We start from the raw sequence: 20,757 nt of genomic DNA, 5'->3' as shown, positions 1-20,757 counted from the left end.
GCCTGGGGCTGCCACCTCCCTGCCGTTCCGTGGCAGCCAGGGCTGGGAGAAGGACAGCTTGGAGAGCTGGCAGTGGCGGTGCATGTCCCTCCTTACAGGTCAATGGCAGCTGGGATGCTGTTTGCAAGGCTGGGGCTGGGCTGGGCAGAGCTGCTGGCTGCAGCTGGCACACAGCTGGATCTGCTTCTGCACTGGCTGTGCCCATCAGGCAGGCCCTCCCTTAAGAAGGGCTAACGCACTACCCATATTTAGAAAATATATAATGTTCATCTTCAAACCCAATTTTAAAGTGTCCTACCAGGGGCCAGGTTTGGGACTAGCAGAGTTTTCCTGGGGAGGAAAACTCAGGCAGCGAAGCCCTCTTGGACAAGCCTGATGAGAGCCAGAAGCAGAAGCCTGGCACCCAAGGGGTGACAGTGCTGGGTTTCCCACCTTGCGCTCCCGTCCCTGGGTGCTGCAGGGCAGTGCAGGGCTCCCTGCGGGTGAGACAGGACGGCAGCCTTGCACAAATGACTTCCCTCCATCTCCATGAGCCAAGTGCACAGGATGGCAGAAATGTCCCTGTAACGGCTCTTTCTAAGAGATTTATGATCCTGGGTTCAGCTCTGCAGAAAAAGTTGTTACCATCCTACAGTCTGTGTCTCCCCTCATAAATGTAAACTGGCTCCAAATAATTGCTTCCTCCGGGAAGCATTAAAATAGTTGATTTGTTACTGAAGCTGTTCAGTATTTTTCTCGTTCTTCTCTGGTGCATTTTCAACAGCCTTACAAATAACTGGGAATTTATCTTCACAGCATCTCAGTGGGTGGGAAGGCCCACGCTGTCCCTGTTGATGGGGAGGGGAAAAAACAAAGCACAGAAAACTGAAATAACCTTCTCCAGGTCATACCAGAGGCTGTGTTGTAGGCAGGGAAACAAAAGCTCTTAATGACACCTTCAGCATGTCTTCTTCCAGGCCTCTGCTTTAGCTGTGAGCTCCTGCTTCTTCTGCACGTGGTGATCCAGCCATCACCCCGAGGGACAGCCCCTTTATTCCAGCACAGGCTGTGCCCGAAGGGAAAGACTAAAATAGTAATTCAGAGATATTGATTCTCCTCATCGTGGAAGCGTAATGCCAAGGGCAACACCTGCTACATAATCACTCTCTTCTTATTCTGCCTTGTGGCTAATGAGTTTGAGATAACCCAGTCAGGGCTGTGCCCTGGGGAATCAAATGGAGGCCCTGCTGTTGCCAGTGCAAGACAGGTTGGCGGGGACGCTGGAGGAGTCATACAGGAAGGTGAGCTTTCTTCTTTGCTGCATTTTGGCAGCAAAATTAGGAATTTCAGAACAAGGCGGTAAAAATGCAACTGAATGGAACATGGGAGGGGTCTGGATGCAGGGGCATGTGGTGCTGGGGTACCTCTGAGGCGCTGGAATTAGGTTTTCTTGCTTAGTAGTGCAATAGGGAACAAAGCGTGTTGCTGTTTTGGTTGGTTTATCAGTTGTCGGGCTGGTCCTGCTCCCTGTGAGTTGAGGACCAAGGATTAATGCCTTGTCCTTTCCCACTGCAATTGGCAGAGACAATTATGAGAGGTGCAGGGAGATGAAATGTTTCTTCTTTTGTTTCTTCCCCGGTCTGCATTTATACAAAGCCATTCTAGTCATGTTATACTGGCGATTTTTTTTGGTTTTGTGGATGCGAATTACCATTGCATCTTGACCTTTCCCACAGGAGGAAAAACCCCAAAAACATCTTATCGCTACTCACCCAAGCCATGGTGGCAAGGAAGGGATGTAATGGCACAGAGAGCAAGCACTCTTTCCAGCCTCCAGTGTTGGGGGTGACCCGCTGCAACCCAAACGTGATCTTTTGGGGCGCGGGGAGCTGCTGTGCCGCCCAGTTTATCTCAGTCTAACGTCAGGAGGATCTCTTTCGTTTTTGTTGCTAATGCTGGTTTAAAACCTGTCCGGGACGCTCAGCACTTTTGCCAGCGCTGTTAGATCTACCTGGGTCGGATCTTGCTTGCAACCCCAACACCCCCCCCCTCCGCGAGGGGGGAGGCAGGCAGCGGTCCGACACCCCCACCTAGCGCCGGCTGGCCACCAGCCCGGCGGCCGAGCTTGCCTCCCTGCCTTCCCCTGCAGCCGGCCGGAGAGGTGGCAGCTGCCCTCCGAGCTCTCCGCTCGCCGAGATGCGGCCGCGAAGGAGCCCCACGGCGCGGGGGGTGGCACTCGCAGCCCACCTGGGGCTTGTCAAGGATGGATGTCTGTTGGCACGCTTCCACAAAGGTCACCTATGTCCTCTGGCAACTAGGCGCTGATGAGGAGGTAAAAATGAAGGTGTGTTCCCCTAACTAAAGAAATTTTGGGGGGAGGGAATAAAGAAAAGGTTAATTGTATTTAAGATGAAAATGATGGAAGCTTTTTTTCGGCGGGGGGGAGGATCAAAAGAAATCTACTTTAGCAACCAGAGTGCTGTCACAGGGATAAACAGGTCTAAACTAGCGATGATGGACGTTAGGCCAGAAATGAGGATCGCTACCATCGCTTAGATACTAGGGAAGCCTTGTGGCAGGGTCAGGGAAGCCGAGAAGCTGACTGGTTTCAAGACGTACTGTGATCACTTTATGAAACGTCAAACACTTGCCCAAGAATGGAGCCTCGCAAGTGTTATTCGTAAGCTGGACTTTCGTATTATTAAAACAAGCCCCCATTAGCACTCCCAGATGTCTTCAGTGGTGCCAGCAACAGCGATCAAGCTGAAAAGGAGCTGATAAATGCAACTGCCAGGACACCTAAGCCAGAACAGACTCTGAAGATGACAAAATCTGAAATAGCGGTGGCTTTGGTCTAAACCAGCCCATGTTCCGCGGTGACCGTGAATGGTGCTGCAGCAGGGCCATTGCCACCGGAGCACCTTGAGAAAGCCATCTCGAGGATGTGCGCCGGGAGGCTGCTCCTCTCCATAGACTCTAACCTGGCACTTGCATCTGCAAAGGGTCACAAGCCCATCCTAAACATACTCATTGGCTTGGGCCAGAAACTCCTTGGCCAAAGACTTGATGGTAGAATGCACTTTTTTTGCTTTGTCGGGCAAAAACTTGCTGATGTCTTCCGCATAAGGGTGTCGAATTTGTTTGTGGGACCTAACGGCCATTGTGAAAACAAATCTCTGTAGCTGCTTGGGGTGATCATCTGTTCCCTGCAGTTAGCAGAGCTAGCATCTTTCTTTGCCAGAGCAATGTAGAATCATTTTCTTACATGAGAGGAAACAAATTCTCCAGACACGATGCCTTTCTGGGCAATTGTTGCAGTTTCCTCTGAAATTTTCAAATACACAAAATATGATTTTTTTTTTCCTAATGTCCAAAGCCCCAAATATTTTTCTTCTTTTATTGGATTCCATAACTGAAAAAGGTTATTTAAAACTTTTATGTGTCTCCTTTTTAGTCTGGTGAGGGAGCAGGGGGATATTAATGCTTAAGGGGGATTCCCTCCCTTCCCTTGCTTCTCAAAGAAAGCTTGCCTTGTTTTAAGTGTTTTCCTTCTGCCTGTCTCCATAGAAAATATTAGGGATATGGGGTCTGGTATTCATTATAAGCTCCCAACAGAGTAAGATCAATGAAACTTTAAATAAAGCAGCTGTGAGCCATTATGGTATTTAGCTGTTGAAGTTAAAAGCATGTATAACAAAAATGGAGCTTAATGACAAGGGTCTTTATTTCCTGTTTCAGAAGTTTGCGTGATGTTGTCTTGTTGCTGATGCTTCACAGACACAAAAGGTAGGTCTTGCCTGAATTTTTCATCTGTGTACCTACCTATCTACTAGAGCATGAAACCTAGATCACGAAGCACTCAGCTATTACGTAGCTATGGCTACTTTTACCTTTGCCATCAGGGGTACCTGACGGTTTAACTATAAAGCCACCCTTTCTTTTCTTGAATGTGAAAATAATTAGGTAAAACATAAAAGCTTATTAAAATTGTCTTGTCTTTTAAATAGGGAATGAAATTTAAAAAGCCCTTTTGATTTTTTTTCCTTCTTTTTTTTTTTTTTCCCCAAGCCTTGGGAAAAAAACAAACCCAAAATAGGACCAAATGAAATGCCAGTGCAGTTGTCAGGAATGCTCCAAGTTTCTCTGCACACACTGTTTGGTTGCAGTGTGTTACACACCGAGTGTAGAGCCCGGCAGTATTTTTCCCGGGTAACTATTCTCCTCTGCCACGAAGCTGCCTGCCAGACCCAGTGGCATAATCTCCATATTTCCATCTCAGTCAGATGGCTAAGCTAGGGTCACGGAGAGCTTTCTTCACTGGACAGGGATTCCATTTTCCTTCCTTCCTCCCACAGCAGCGCAGCAGAGGCTGACCGGGTCAGCCCTATAACATGAATTCAGCCCTGCCTGAAGAAAAGCCCCCGGGCTGCCAGGAGGTTTGCTCTCACCAACAGATGGGAAGGAGGGGTGGGAGGCACCCAGGGAAACAGCCACATATTCAAGCAGTGTGATATTCATCACTTTAATCAGCAGTATTGCAGTTAAGTCCAAGATGCAGGAAAACAGAGGAAAGGTTACACAAGAGCAATGAAATTATCAGAGGCTGGAAGGACTTACGCATATTTAGCCCTTTTCATCTTTTCTTGTATCTCAGCTAAGCAGGGACGGCTAAGGGAGGTTGATATTACCATCCAAAGGGAACAGTCCCTAGGGGGGAAAAGGGAGTCTTTAGCCTAGTTCAAGGGCTTGTAACTCATCGTGACAGGAGGAATTTTGAAAGGAAAATAAGGGTTAAACAGAAAAAAATGTTCCTCCTGATGTCATTTGTTAAACTGAAGTGATTTCCCACGGGGAGCAGCACAAGCCCAGGCTCTGGACTTGTCTGTACACTGGGGAGGGGATGTATTTTCCTGTGCTTTAGGAAAGGCAGGCGGTGGTGGCAAGGACCTGGGGCAAGTACTGAGCGATGGCCTGGTCTGCCAGGCTCTTTGTCTTCCAGCTTTCCACCTGGCAGAAATAACAGCCTGTGCCTGTTGCTTATCCTACATGCCATCCAACGCTTGAATTTGACAATAGCAATAAAAGAAAACTCTTCTGCCAGTGTATGTGCTAGGAATTAGTAACTGGGGATGTCAGAGGGTCGCGTAGCAGAATCAGACCCCTGGAAAAGCTGATGTGGCTTTATTTAATGCACTGGGCAGCTCAGGGGTCTGCATGAGAGATGCCTTGGCTGTTTCAGAGCTGCAGAAATGATGCCAAATAGAAAAGAGGTCTGCATAATCATGTCTTTTGTTGCTGGCAGACACATGGTCAGGACATTGTGGTGGCTGAACGCTTAATTCTAGAGCAATATGTGCTTCTGAATGGTCTGGGGGGGAAGAACAAATAGAAAATGTGCCTATTCCCCAAAGCATTTAATCTTACTAAAACAATTTAAAATGCGATTTAAACAGTAGGCTTTCTGTCCGTTGTGTTCGTGAGCAAAGCCCAAAAAGTATCTGAACAAAGAATGTATTTTCACTAAAAGGGATGTCCTCAGCTCAGCGCTGAAAAAGTAGCAGAGTCGCTGATTGGAGTGCAGAATTTGGGAAGGCAGCTGCACTGTCAACATTTCCTTATGGGAGGTGACACCAGTTCCTGTGCCAAGCGAGCAGGCGTTTTGGAACAAGAACTGCGGAAGGAGCAAAGCTAATGCAAACAGATAATGATTCACTGGCAGGAGCTGGGCACCAGCACTCCTGGCCTTGTCCTCTGCAGAGTCCCGACAACCCCAGGGTGCCTGACTGTGCATTTGTTTTCTAAGTTGGCGCAGGAAAGCCCTGCTCCTCTCTGGCTCTGCGAGGAGAGGCCACCGCTCCAGCCAGCACAGCACACAGTACCAGCAAGCCCAGGGCGGTGCAGGTGCTGCTGGAGAAAGGTCTGGGAATCGAGCTGCCACCTTCTCTGGAGTGGGCAAGTTAGGCAGCAGCTCTGCCGCTGCCTCGTGACTGTCTTTGTGCCCAAACTCTGAGGCAGAGGAACCCCTGTCTCTGAGGCCGAAAGTTTAATTAAGTTCTGTCACCAAGTTAGCAGGATGGCAGATAATTAACTGAAAGCACCAGACCCAGATAGATGTGGGTCTGTGAACCAGGCTGAGATACCAAACTGCTCCACGTGAAACTAGTGCACGGCTAGAAACTTACTGTCAAATCTAATCATGTCAGTAAACCGCTGGGGGAGGCTGAGGCTGACAGCTCCGTGTGCTGCCTGTGCTCCCCTGGCCCCAGCTGGGTGACAGCCGGCCCCTCAGAGGCCCACTGAGGTGAGTGAGAAGGGGAGGCAATGCTGGAGACATCTGTGACCTTGGGTTACTGCTGCTTTGCAGCCTGGCGTGCACAGCAGCTCGCAGCACGCCGATGTCAGAGCTCTGAGGTTGAACTTGGTACGAGCTGACCCTCATACCCTAATATTGGCCTTTAAAGTCTACACAGAGAGCAGCACTATTCAGTCACAGATGGATGCTTAACTATCAGGAGATGCATGTGAAATCTTCTCCCGAGCCTTCTAGCTGTTGCACCCTGAGGGCTGTCCCACGCTGACCTCTGTATTTGCTGGTGTAAATCACTTCTTAATGCCTGCAGATGAGAGTGCTTTGTAGCACCAAACACCCGCTGTGCTGATGGACTGCTTCTTGCAGAAAGAGCCCGTGTCTGAGGATAATATGAGCCAAAATCTTATCTTTCATTTAGACAACGCTTCCATCATTTGTGGCTGAAAGTGAAATATTCAGAGTATGAATTGCTGTCTTTTTGAGGGCTTGGGTGGCTATCATTACAGGCTAGAGGAAGGGTGAATCCCAGTGTCCTCCCTAATTATACTAGCTCTGTACTGTTTCACCTATCACATGGATCACAGGATGGTTTAAAGCTCAAGGGCCAGATGTGTGGTGGCACGGTGCCCAGCAGGGAAAGAGCACTTTACAGGTAAATCCTCTGGTGTGGACACCATGAGATGTGGATCTAGTTACTACTTCTCTGTCAGCAGAGCCCTGTCAAGGGGGTGGAGTGATTGATAGTTTGGACTGAAAAAAAGCAAAATAATTGGCATTACAGTCATCCTGAAAGTTGAGTGAGTAAAACTGAAGGAGAGAAAACAGCAAGTGGGAGAACCAAGACCGCCACTGAATTGACTGTAGTATCAAATCGTATCTATAGAAAGACATATATTCCTGTATTTTTAGGCAATATGAAGAGAAAAACCTCTGTATTGGTATGAGTACTTTCAAAGAGTTATAATGCTTAAATATCTTTTCAAATTAACTATAGTGGCATAAAAATTCCGTGCGTGCTAGGCATAATTCCCAGGTGGTTAAACAGTTGGTGAAATTGCAGTTTGTTTCCCAGCAGGATCTATTAGAAGGCTGGAGGAACAAGGATGTCATACAGATGTTATATATATAAATGTAAGCTTTGTTCTTTCTACTTTGTGTTTTTACCTGTGTAATGTGACAACTAGTTTAAACAGTCTCTTGTGATTATAGCTTAATGACAGTTTTCCTGGATTGTGCAACTATGTGGTATATTGTTTTAATGTTGTTTTTGCTTAGTATAACAGTTGCCTAAAAATAAGGAATAAAACCATTGGTGACGGGACATGTACCACCCTCCCCAGACTTGAAAAGCACGTGAAAGGTAGGTGATATAAACATGACAAGACACTGACATCATTGATAACACTCCAGCCTTCTGCAAGGGTTTGACCTCTACTTCTTAAAGATATCACAAAGCCCTTCATGAACTGTGGGGCAGTCATATGCATGTTGGAGTACTACTGTGCCGTAAGAAAGCTGAGGTCATTGTTAAATCTTTCTTACCTTACTGTCATTAAGTAGATCATCACTTGTTCCTTAAATATCATACCCTCTTTTGCCACATCCCAGAATAGGTTTTATCTGTTTCTGTAATGCCAGTGTATTTGTTATTTTTCAGATTGCGATCTACTTTAGCTCAAGCCTTTACAGATGTAACTATTTCCAAAATGGGTATATCTGATTTTGTACAGGTGAATTAGACTTCCTAGACATAGTGTTCCCTTGTTCTTGCAGAATTTCATCTTGTTGTTGAACCATTCCTTTGGTTTCTGCAACTCATTTCGAATTCTGTTCTTGTCTTCAGAGTGTTTGAAACTCTTCCCAGGCTGATTCATCCGCATGTTTTAACACTGCGTGCTATAATCTGCTTAACAAATTATTAATGCAGGTGTTGAATGGTCCTATGCTAAGAAGAGATCCCTGATTCCACAAAGGAATTGTCCCCAAGTTTGTCAAGGAGCTATTTTGAAAGCAAACTCTGAAAAAGTTGTGCTTCCAGCTTACAATGAATTTTACCTTGGTATTTCCTGTTTGCTTAAGAAAAATGGACCAAAATCTTTATTACAGTCAGGTTTAACACATCTCTGTTTTTTCCCCCTTGCCCACTAACTTAGTTATTCCAATAAGGAGTATTGAATTCATTTGAAACAGCTTGCTCTTGATTGCCTGCCTTGTTGGCATGAGCAGCTTACCAGTTTACTGAATGAAAGTACTTATAAATTGATGATTTAATCTTTTGTTCCACTGCCCCTCTGACCCTTGAAGTTAAGCTTGCCAATTGAAAAATCACTGCACTGCCAGGAAGTTAGGTGTTTGGGATGGTGCTAGAGATTTCTTGGTGATGGTTCATTAGTTACTTCAAGGAGTTTCTTAAGGATTAAAGATGCTGGCTGCTTGAGAATATGTGAACATTCTCATCCTATTCTTCCCATATTATGACCTATATTGTTCACACCCTTTTTAAGATGAATACTGGGTCTCAATTAAGCAAAAGGTGAAGATGACATGACATACTCAATGTCTACAATCTGCCATCTGCTGAAAACAAACACTGTTGCCAATGTTAGTCTCTGGGTCTGTGTAAACAAAGATGTTTTGTCAAAACAAAGACATGGTATGATTTGAGCTGCTTGGAAATGCAGTGGCAGACCATGGCCATCAGTGCAGTGGTTGCATTTGGGGGTACATCTAACGTTGAGTTAAATCAGAAAGGGGCTCAGGTGGCTTTCAGGAAAGGTCTGAAAAGGCCAGCCAAGGAAAGACACATGATCTGGCAGAAGCTCTCCTGTTACCCTCTGAAGGTTTGTAAATAGCTTTGACCCAGTAAAGTGTTTTTGTAGCTGTCTATAGCTTGCTTTCACAACGTTGTGAGATTTCCTCCTGAGTTCACATCCAGCGTCTACAACTAAACACACTGAGCTGGGGTAAACTTGTTCTGATGATTCAAATATTAACTCAAGGAGACAAAATAATCTTTTGCACTTTGTACCTGTAAGCTTCATGTTGGACTAGGTACCACCTGTCCTTCTGCAGCTGGTATAAATTCAGCATAAAAACATAAGGCTAACCTAAACTTTGTTGCGTGTACTAGATAACTGTCCTGGCTTCAGCTGGGATAGAGTTAATTTTCTTCCTAGTAGCAGGCATAGTGCTGTGTTTTGGATTTAGTGGGAGAAGAATGTTGATAACATGCTGATGTTTTTAGTTGTTGCTAAGTACCGCTTATGCTAGTCAAGGACTTTGCAGCTTCCCATGCTCTGCCAGGTACACAAGAAACTGGGAGGGGGCACAGCCAGAATAGTTGATCTAAACTGACCAGAGGGCTATTCCATACCATATGACATCATGCTCAGTATATAAACTGGGGGGGTTGGCCGGGGAGCAGCGATTGGTGCTCGGGAACTGTCTGGGTATCAGTTGGTGGGTGGTGAGCAATTGCATTGTGCATCACTTGCTTTGTATATTGTTATTATTATTATCATTGTATTATTATTATTATTATTATTATTATTATTATTATTATTATTATTATTATTATTATTATTATTATTATTTTATCTTATTTCAATTATTAAACTGTTCTTATCTCAACCCAGGAGTGTTTCTCACTCTTACTCCTCCGATTCTCTCCCCCATCCCATCGGGGTAGGGGGAGTGAGCGAGCGGCTGCGTGGTGCTTAGTTGCTGGCTGGGGCTAAACAACGACAATAACATAAAAAAATGTGATGGTGTGTAATGCCTTATCAGTATAAAGTCTCTACTCTGATGTGATGATACACTAGTCTGCTGTCAATCTGCCTTAACTGCCTCACACAGTGGCAAACTGCAGAGACATAAGCAGGGCCTGCTCCATATCCTAGGGAAGAAGAGGTGGTAGGTTCCTGGCTCTGCTGCTTTTTCCTGAGCCACAGCCCTTAGCACAGCCCTGAATAATGGACTCACCCGAACTAAGAGCTGAGGTCTGCAATGTCAGTGATGAGCTACAGATCCCCCTGTTATCATAAGGTACCTCCGGGACTAGCTGAATATTGCTGCTGAGCTATAATTAATAGGATGCTAATTACTACATTTGGCTAGGAAAGACAAATGAGGAACTGTATCCAAGGAGTTCTAGCAGGAGTAATCTGAAAGAAGGCTGGTTAGGCAACGAGGATCCATCCGGACTGTGGAAGCGTAAGCCCTCAGTCAGGCTCCCTAACTCTACTTACTGCTGAGTAATACAGCCCTGCAGCAGCACGTCTCTCTCTGAATTACAGCCTAGTGGAAAAAGGGTGAAGGGTGCTACAGCTAAATACGTTTCTGGTTGGTTGGCAAGGACTGTCAGCCTGACACTAACAGATGAGAAATCCATATATTTGGATTTAAGCAATTTGAAGTTTAGCTTTCCTGAAAAGTGGAAAAACGGAACAACCCAGTGACAAACTTATTTCTGAATGTCTGTTATTCTGTTATTTTAGGTCAATTTTCATTTTCTTTCTCCAAATATTTTGAAGAAAAGCAATTGGTGCTCAAAGATTAAATTATCTATTTAGTTTTTGCTGTCTCCTTGAGAACTTTTGCAAAGCAGCTCTTGAGCCCTTATTGCTGCTACCTTTCAGAGAGCTACACTTAGTCTAGCCATAAGAGAAATATGTTAGTTCACAGCGCCTTGGAAAAAAGGACAGAGAATGCATAGGCAAATAATCATACAGAAAAGGAGAAAGTAAAGAACAGTAGAGGAGATTAACATGGAGAACCATAGTGAAAGTAGTAACAAATACATTCACCAGTAGTGGAAGGAGATGCTAGTACATTTCTGCTTCCATTCACAGAACTGTTGCAGAACTGGGCAAGTGCTGAGTCTTTGGCTGTATGGCTTATACAAGCAGCTTCATGGTGGATCTGAGGAGCAGTAGTTTTTGCAGAGGGTCTTCAGCAACGGCAGGTAGAGTCTCTGAACTGGAATCTCTCTTTTTTCCTCTCTCTCTCCCCTCCTTTTTTTTTTCCTGTTCAGTCTTCACCCCCTAGTTTAAAGCTGTCTGTAGGGTGAAACCATATAAACCTCTTGTATCCAGAGCATCCTCCATCAAGTTATTCCAGAGTTCTACTATCAGTTGGTGAAGCACCACCTCTTTTTGCATGTTTTGAATTTGGACTTCATTAGTTTCTTTTGATGACATCTAATTTTTGTATTTGGAAGAGACCGTGAAGGGTTAATCCCTATTGACTATTTTCCACAAGCAGTACCAGATAGTGATGGTTGCTGGCTAGGACTTCATTTCAGCTTTCATTTAGTCTTCTGCTGCCTCATGCCCTTTCTGCTTCCAAATAGTGACTGTGTTTACCTAGTTACCTTGATGAATTAACTAGAGGGATTTCAGCCTGCTTGTGTGGCTTTCAGCAGCTCAGAGTTGCAAGGAAGGTAGGGGTGTGGATATTACTGGGCTAGCCAGCAGCAAGAGTATTAACAAGTCCTAGGTGGTCTTCAAACAGCCTCAAGCCAAAGGGAGAAATACTCCTTCCTGTTAACATAAGACTCAGAGAAACTGGGTAGGAAACAGATGTGCCTGCTCATGACCCTCATGTGGGAAGCCCATGTGAGTAAAAGTGCGTGACCTTTATGCTGGTAACACAGCAACCTTTTAAAGAGTGATGTTGCCTCCTGGATCACATTCTGACTTTTGCTTCTCTTCTCCCAGTGGTCTGAAAATGAGATGTGGAGATTACTGCCTTGCAGTAATAAGGACAACACTTTTTAGGCTGCCATCTCACACTGCTAAAATGAACAGCTCTTCCTTAATGGGGTGTTCCTGCCCCTTCCCCTCCTCTCTGTCCAGCTAACCTTTGTTTTTATCCAACTGCAAGCTGGTTTTCAGGGAGTTAAACCAGCAGAAATCTGCTTACTGCCTTTTCCAGGGCTGGTTTTTGCTGGTTTAGCTTTGTGAACCAGCTCACTCTGCAGTCAGCGGAGTGCCAGTGTTGACAGGAACAGGACTGCCTGTTCCCATGGCACCTGTTAGTAAATCATTATGAAATTAGCAGTGTTAAATGTTAGACAGCACATCTGAATGTATCTTCCTCAGCAGGTAAAGGTTATGATCCACAGGGATAATCACAAGTGTTGTCTTTCATTGCTCAGAGTCCTCCCTCTACTGCAGGGTCTCCCATGCATGCATCATCCTTGCTTTTCTCACAGACCCAGATGCTGCACAGGATGAAAGTATGCACCTTTGTAATCCAAGAAGAAAGCAGGTGATGCTGCCACTTGCCCTTGCTAAACCTTTAGATGTGCTGTAGCCTTTCTCATCGTTGCTTGCACAGAGCAGAAATAACTTTCCCAGTTTGGGCACTCTGCATACTGTTGCAGTTTGAGTAGTGTGTGTGTGGGGGGCAGTCATATAAAGCTATGATGTCAGTGGCATCATGTGCAGTGGTGTTCTGGGGAAATTTACATCAGTGACTAAGCATGAAAAAGAGGAGTTCATCCCCATAGAGCTGATTCGTAACAGACACTGGGTGTAACAAAAATGTCATTTCACAGTCCACAAGGGGAATAGGTACAGGGTAGGACTCAAGGCAGCATGGGACTCCAGGTGACAAGTCAGGGAAATGCCATCAAAAGGGTCATACTGTCCTCAGGTCAACCTGAGGTAGCTATAATTGCTGGCTAGCTCTTTGTGTAAAGCCAACTGATCCAGCAGTGCACAAATCTAGCAATGACAGTCACAGAGCCACAGTCTCTACCTGTATTAGAAAACTAGTGGGTGTATCTTCAAGTTTCACGTCTTCTGCATTTTGAATGCCCCTTGGGATAATCTGTTGCCTTTACTGCAATCATCCTGAAGCCAAGCTGTGATAAATTCTGCAGAGTTATGTAAAAGAAACGAAGCTCAGCTCTCTACCTCATCATTACACACTTGATTCCAAATGAGGATCCAGATAGATCAGGTGCTCCTCACGTATTTTTCTCCTCTCATTCTTTGCTCATCACAGCAAAGAGAGAAACACCTGCTCCTTCAAGACCTTGCCCACCCCTGTGCCTGCCTGGCACACAAGCACAGCACCGTTTTTAGTCTGTTACGTTGTGTTTAACCCATCACCTCAGCTTTAATGACAGCCCTATGCTACGCAACACTACAAAAATCCCAGTTTGTGCTTTTACTGCCTTCTCAACATGGCTTCCAGATGAAGTAACCCATGGTGCTTTCCACGCTCCGGACCAGCATTAAGACCACTGCCAGTTTTCTTCCCACACAGACAGCTTTAGCGTGCACCCACCCGCTACCTAACCCAGGGCGGCTGCGCTGACGAGCAAAGGCGAGTACACCGGCGGCCATCCTCCCTCCGCGCACCGAGGAGGGTCTCAGAGAGGCCCGGTTACAGGGGGGCAGGTAGCAAGGGGCTGGGGGCGTCCGCTCCCACACTCCTCCGCAGGCCGGGCCGGGCCACTGGCCCTACGGGAGGGCTGCGAGCGGTGCCGGCGGCGGTGCGGTGCATCACGGCCGGTACCGGTACCCCCACGCTGAGGGCCGGGCCTAGGCGCCCCTCGCCCCGCCCTGACCCAGATTCTCTGGGGAAGGGGCGGGGCCGCCGCCTCCGCCAATCGCCGCGCCGCGCCAGCGTCACGCGGGGCGGCGGTGACGCGCGGGGCCGCCTCCATTTTGCAGCGCAGCGGAGGGGCGGCGCGGCAGTCCGCAGCTGGCCGTCGCGGAGGGAGGAGGGAGCTGCCCGCCAGCCGAGCGCTGACTGCCCCGCCAGGCTCGCACCGAGACCCGCAGCCCAGGTTCGTGACAGGCCCGGGGGCCCGACGCGGCGGACTCCGGGGGCCTCCCTACGGAGCGCAGCGCCGCGGGCGGGCGGCGCCGGGGGAGCAGGGTCGGTAGCGCGGGGAGCTCCCGCCTGTGCAGCCGGCCAGCCTCCGACAGGCGGCTGGTGGTTTTCGGCGCTGTGTTGTGGTGTAGTGCCCTCCGCGGAGCGGGCGGCGTTGGCGTCGCTGTTGGGCGCGGCCCGGACCGCCATTTTGTGGCGGAGCGATGGCGTTGGCTTTTCTTCCCTTGCTGGGCGGGGGCGACGAGCATGCGCGGGCGGAGGGGGGCGGGGCCGCGCCGGAGCGCGGCGTGTTGCGGGCGGGGCTGCAGGCGGAACGCCGGGCTGCCATTGGCGCAGGCAGAGGCGGAGTCCACCTGGCTCCTTCCTATTGGGCCGGAGCGGGGGCGAGGCCGGGGCGCGGGCCTGCTGCGGACTGCGGCTGGGAGGGCGGCTGCGCGGGGCGGGGGCGTGCTGAGTCAGCGGGCAGGGCCGGGGGCGCTGACGGGCTGGGCGCCGTCTCTCCCGCAGCGAGCTCCGCGCCCACAGCCATGAGCGGCTGCCGCGTCTTCATCGGGAGGCTGAACCCGGCCGCCAGGGAGAAGGACGTGGAGAGGTTCTTCAAGGGATACGGCCGCATCCGGGACATCGATCTGAAGAGGGGGTTTGGGTTTGTGGTGAGTGCGCCCCTCTGCAGGGCTCTGCGGTCCCTGTCCGTTGGTGGTCACTCGGATCTCGCACGCGTTCGATGTGCACGAAGCTGCTTTTGAAGATAATGCCATTAACGTGCTCGGCTAAGTGTACTGCGCGGCAAATAAGCATTTGTTAATTTCTTAGATACGTAAATTTCTTACTTCTGTGTTTTTGCTGTGGTGGTTTTGCAGGAATTTGAGGATCCAAGGGACGCAGATGATGCTGTCTATGAACTGGACGGAAAAGAGCTTTGTAGTGAGAGGTAAGGTACCCTGTTTCATGAATATATAAGCTTGAATATCTAAAATAAGAAGTGAGTCAATTTTAACTTGCATTCTACTATCAGTACTGTTTAAACTATTTTGTGGGGTTTTTATTCCCGATAACTATAACTACAAAGGAATATGTAAGGAGAAAAATGTAAAAATGTATGGTTTTCTTTTTTTTTTTTTTTCCTCAGGGTTACAATTGAGCATGCAAGAGCACGCTCTAGGGGTAGAGGCAGAGGGAGGTACTCTGACCGTTTTAGTAGCCGCCGTCCACGTAGTGACAGGAGGTATGTATAGCTTTGAACTGATGTAGTTTAAAAAAAAAAAATATTGTGGGCTCATCTGATCCAAGGACTTGAGCTAGAATGAGATATTAAAAGATATTATTTGCCTTTGTAGTCAATCATTTGGTGTGGCAGTAGGATGGTGAGGATTACAGAACTTCTCTGATGTGCTTGTCATCATTATCCTCCCTCCCCAAAGTACTTAGGGCTTGTCCTAGATTACTCGGGGCATTACATAGTTAACTTACAGTGGTAATGGTGATATGCTGATACCAGTTATTGGTACAGCCTTTGTTAATGTGCGGTTATATTTTAATGACAAATACAAATCTCAGTTGTTTATTTCTAAACAGAAATGCCCCACCTGTAAGAACAGAAAATCGCCTCATAGTAGAAAATTTGTCTTCCCGAGTCAGCTGGCAGGTTTGTTGAAACACGATTAACTATTTTGACTTCGTTTAATGGGTATGTAATGTAATTATTTTGTAAAATAATTAATTAAAATTAAATTAATTTATTGAAAATGTTTATGTAATTAATGTAATTTTAAATAATGTAATTTAAATGTTTTTAATGAAAATTAGTTAATTTAATTTATAATATTAATAAATGTATATATTTGAGGATATATATTTATTTTTTTCTTGTTTTTTAAATCCATTTTAACCACATATTAAACCCTTTATTTGCCAGCCTATCTGTGTCGTTGGCCTTATGACGAGGAGTGCCTGTGGGTTATCCTAATCGTTCTGTCTTGGTCACTCTTGGTTGGGCCTGGTTGACTTTCCAGTCAGCTCCTACAATGTCACTTGGCCACCTCTAGATCTGTGTTTGCCGGTCTAGACGTAATCGATGCACTCCTTAAAGTGCCACATTGCAGCGATCCCAGAGCGTTAACGAGATCTGATTCCTAAGTTGAGAGCTGTTCTTCCTGTAACGCTTCCGAATAAAGAGGTCCCGGTCGAAAAGAGTTGAAAGATACGAAATTAGGTGGTCGTTGGAATCCTGATCGCAGTAAAGTGGTCCTTGGTAACATCAAGCATAGAGAATGTCTGGATCCATCAATAGTCTCCTAATAGGGAGGGCAGTGCGATTAATGGCTTCCATCGACTGGGTAGTGTTCGTCAAGTGGGTGGCGAAGAGCCAGTCGGGCATATATCATGGCGGTATCTCCGGTCGCTTAATGCAGTTTGCTGCTTGGCTAGCCTAGGGAAATGTTAATAAAGGTAAAGTAAACTATATTTTTAATGACATATGGGGCACAAAATAATTGGTGTTATGTAAATGTAATTCTGTATGCATATAAGACTCGTAATGTAAATGGAGACTGAAATAGTACAAAAATATATGGGTAGTATTTCACACTCAGTCCAGTATATATACAAATGTACTTTTTTATTTCTCTCTCTCTCTCTCTTTCTCTCTCTTTCTTATTTAATCTATATAATCTGTGTAGACTAATATTTTCCTTAATGTTAAGACACTGTATTAGCATTTTGCTTAAAGCAATATGCTTTTTTTCATTTATTTCGTGCCCTGATATAGATAATTTAGTTTTGATAGAATACAAGTGTGGCAATTGCCATGTTTGTAATTTATCTAACATCTTCTCTTTCAGTAGTCATAAGTTTCTTTTGTTTGTTTTTTAACTAGTTTTATATAGATAAGCATTAATTCCACTTCTTTGCATAACATAACTGGTCTTGTGTTAGGATCTCAAAGACTTCATGAGACAAGCTGGGGAAGTAACCTTTGCAGATGCACACAGACCTAAGTTAAATGAAGGGTAAGCCTCTACAATCACCTCCTGAAAGCTATAGAGTAGTATTTGTATGTATAATATTTGGGGAGGGAGGCTGGCTACTTCCGTTGCTCAGCAGCTGTTCATGGTTTAATTTAGCTACCCTTTGCAAATGTGTTCTCTGGTATTTGCGGAGGGGAATTATTCAATTCATGCTTGAGTTATGACAAGGGATGATGACACTGAGCAGTGTGAGGTTTTTTGAGTTGTTTTTCTCCCCACAGCACCCCCCCCCAACTATGTTTTGCTCTATTGTCAAAAATTACAACTTGTAATCATAGTATCATTAGGTTGGAAAAGACCTTTAAGATCATCCAGTCCAACCATTAACCTAACATTACCAAGTCCACCACTAAACCAATTAATAGTGAGCTCTGTGTTTTGTTTTATTTTTTTTCTGTAGGGTGGTTGAATTCGCCTCTTACAGTGATTTAAAGAATGCTATTGAAAAGCTTTCTGGTAAAGAAATTAATGGAAGGAAAATCAAACTAATTGAAGGCAGCAAAAGGCACAGGTATGGAGTTCTATTCTCTTAAATACTCATTGAGAAAGCTTTGAAGTCAGTGATCAGGCAGCCGAACTGGAGACCAGTGAATTGCCTGGTTATTGTGGTCCGTGACGTTTCATTGCTAACACCGATGCTCTTTGTTTCCTCAGTAGGTCCAGGAGCAGGTCACGGTCTCGTAGCAGAAGCTCATCCAGGTCTCGTAGCCGTTCCCGTTCCCGCAGCCGCAAGTCTTACAGCAGGTCAAGGAGTAGGAGCCGTAGCAAGTCTCGATCAGTTAGTAGATCTCCAGTGCCAGAGAAGAGCCAGAAACGTGGTTCTTCCAGTAGATCTAAATCCCCATCATCGGTGGATCGACAGAGGTCTAGATCGAGGTCGAGATCTGTTGACAGTGGCAACTGAACTATAAGTAACTTGCCCTGGGGGCCCTTTTTTAAACCATACTTGCTAAAACTTGTGGTAAGTATGTGACTTTCTGTGGGGAAGGGTTTGGATGGGGAGGGGGGAGGGATGGGGGAACTTTGTAGATGTGGACCATGGTGGGAAGGGTTATTGACTAATTGTATTAAATGTTTTTTGATAACCCTTTTCTTGCTCACAATTTTTGTGAATGTCTGAAGTGTATAGTTTGTGTATATTGGCAGAGCTCTTTATAACTAAAGCAGACAAATTTTTTTGTACTTGGAAAAAAAAAGTCATCTGAACACTTAATTCCCAGAATATTCAACTGTGAATAGCAACTCAGAACATTAGTTTAATATCTCAAATTAAACTAATAGCTTTAGGCATCTAAGAGCTCTACATGTGCTGTACATAAAGCTTTCTTTCAGAGGGTATTTTTTTTGTGCTTTTGAACCATTGTTTCAGTTATAGGTCAGCAGATTAAGTGCTGGTCAGTACTGGTAATAAAACTTTATTTTAAAAGCTTTTCATTTAACATGACTTGCACTACACTAAGAAAGTGCCCATTTCACTGCCCTGTGGTAACAGTATTCTATAAAGCACCCTAATTCTCGATTCTTAAGAATTAAATAGCTCAAATAAAGTATGAAGAAACATGTCTCTGCTTCTAGTGTGTTCTTACTGTTAATAAAGTGTGACTGCGCCTCATGTTGTTGGACAGTGTTGAAATGTTTCCTAAAGATGGGTAAGCAAAGCTATCAAATAGCAAAGCTATCATCAAGTGTTTTGGGCATGGGGGAGAAATTCCTTTTAAATACATCATGCTATGTCATTAGGTATCTTTGTTCTGAAATAAGAACCTTGATAATGAGAATCATGCTGTCATAGTTGATAGCAAGTGGAATGGACAAATCATTTAGGTTTTAATCACTGTTTGGGTAATAAGCATGGAACATAAAAGATGGATGTAGTCAGCATACTTCATTAGTGTGTTTGTGCACATGTGTATGAGAGAACACTGAGGTGTGGATAAAGCATTTTTTGTAGGCGTTAGTCCTCATTCTGGAGGAAGAGGAGGGATTTTTAAGTTGGTGGGTGGGAGTACTGCAGCAGCGGCACCCTGCGGTTCTGCCTTGTGGTGTTTGTGCCTTACAGGGGCAGCAACCCTCTGCAATCCCTGCGTTTCTCAAGCCATCACCCATGATACAAGAGAGAGCTTTAGGATTTAATTTTAAAAATAACGTGTTTTCTTACAAAGTGCTTTACAGAGCTACTCTAGTAATCCAGTGAAACCTTTAAAAAGATCTGTGGAGCCTAGGATGGGCTTTGGATTAGGCCCTAGGAAATGCAAGGTGGTTTTGTTCGGAGCAAGGTCTGGCCTTGGTGGGGTTTAGACGTTCGGTGTCTCTGCAGGCCCTGCTGGCTCTTCTCTTCCTGTTGCAGAGTTCTCAGTAAATGCGTTCCAAGCTAACCAGTGGAACCAGCTTTTGTGCCTTGGGAATTGTGCATTAAGGCGGCACTGCGTCGAACGGCCAGGCGCTCCTGGGAGCGGGCATTGAGAGGTGGTTGGACTGATGGGCAATTAGTGGCGTTATTTCTGGTCAGCTTTGGGGAGCGGGAGGCTTCAGTCTGGGAGGTCAGTAGTTCGGGTGCTGGATCATCTCAAGAGGTGTGGAAGAAGAGGGCTTTACTCTCTAGGGGTAAAGGCGGCACTGACGCTCATCTGGGTGTGAGGTTAGCTGCGTTACCTCAAGTTGGTTGATCCTTCCTGCTTACTTGAACGATTACGGGCATTCTGTGTTCAAGTGGGACTTGGCTCCAACAGGAACCCAGGTGGCTGAAGGCACCTGATTGGAAAGGGGTGGGATTTCAGACACTTCCCTCCCTCAGGCTAAATACGAAGTACTGCCTGCTCTATAAATAGCTGTTCAGAATTCACTTCCTAAACGACACCACTTGCCTTGCAAGCAGCGTGAATAGGTTTCTGCATTTTACCTGGGGAGCTGGCTGTTGTGATGACGAGCTTTCAGTTCAAAACAAACTCCCAGGCTGTGCATTACAGAGGGTTACATTGACTTTCTGGCCAGAAATGATTCCGCATTTATGAAGCGTAGGTTCTTGGTACGAGCCTGTTTGTTCTTAGTTAAGGATTACTTCAGGTTGCAATGGATGCTTAGCACATTGGAGGTGTTAATGCCAATCTTCCCTCGTATTTGTAGCGTGACAATAGCTAGGTGGTGTCCTGAAGAGGTGTTTAGTTCACTGACTCCTACAAAGCCAGGCACGTTCAAGGCTCATCTGTTTTCAGAGGTACAGCTTGCTGGACCCAAACTTGACGTATGAAGGCAGTTTGCATAGCTGTGTTCAGTTTTTGTGGCCTCTGCTACGTGGAGAGCGGTGGTACGCTGCATGATGCTTGGGTTTTGGAAAATGGGACTGACCAGCAGTCCACGGGCTGTGCAGCTGCATGCTGGGTCTTGGTGGCTCCTGCAGTGAGAAACTTTTACGCCTCATTCTGGGTCTTTGTTAGAGAAATTGCATTAATCTTCAGCAGTGTCTTTGGGAGCTGCTTCCAACATGTGCCAGCAGGACAATTACAGGTAAGTGAAATTAAAATAGGGAACTGATGCAGGCAGTGATTTTCATATGGGCAAAACTGGGGGCAGTTGCTTGGAAGCATGGCCCTAAAC

At 45.9% G+C, this 20,757-nt stretch overlaps 1 protein-coding gene across 2 annotated transcripts; it reads left to right on the top strand.

The window, feature by feature from the left end:
- The first annotated feature begins 14,062 nt into the window (after positions 1-14,062).
- SRSF5 (serine and arginine rich splicing factor 5) lies at positions 14,063-18,725 on the top strand. 2 transcript variants are annotated; one of them, XM_075711781.1, is made up of 8 exons: positions 14,064-14,090; positions 14,645-14,790; positions 14,998-15,068; positions 15,267-15,362; positions 15,713-15,782; positions 17,072-17,145; positions 17,564-17,674; positions 17,818-18,725. In XM_075711781.1, the coding sequence occupies exons 2-8, from the start codon at positions 14,665-14,667 to the stop codon at positions 18,065-18,067; spliced, it is 798 nt and encodes a 265-aa protein (XP_075567896.1). In that variant the 5' UTR covers positions 14,064-14,090; positions 14,645-14,664; the 3' UTR covers positions 18,068-18,725. The 2 variants fall into 2 exon arrangements, with proteins under 2 accessions (XP_075567897.1, XP_075567896.1); XM_075711782.1 differs by lacking the exons at positions 17,564-17,674; positions 17,818-18,725 and having other exon boundaries at positions 14,063-14,090; positions 16,053-17,114.
- Positions 18,726-20,757: the final 2,032 nt, after the last annotated feature.

Source organism: Pelecanus crispus, chromosome 6 (assembly GCF_030463565.1).
Source record: "Pelecanus crispus isolate bPelCri1 chromosome 6, bPelCri1.pri, whole genome shotgun sequence".
Classification (NCBI taxonomy): domain Eukaryota; kingdom Metazoa; phylum Chordata; class Aves; order Pelecaniformes; family Pelecanidae; genus Pelecanus; species Pelecanus crispus.
This window is presented reverse-complemented; position numbering and strand designations above follow the sequence as displayed.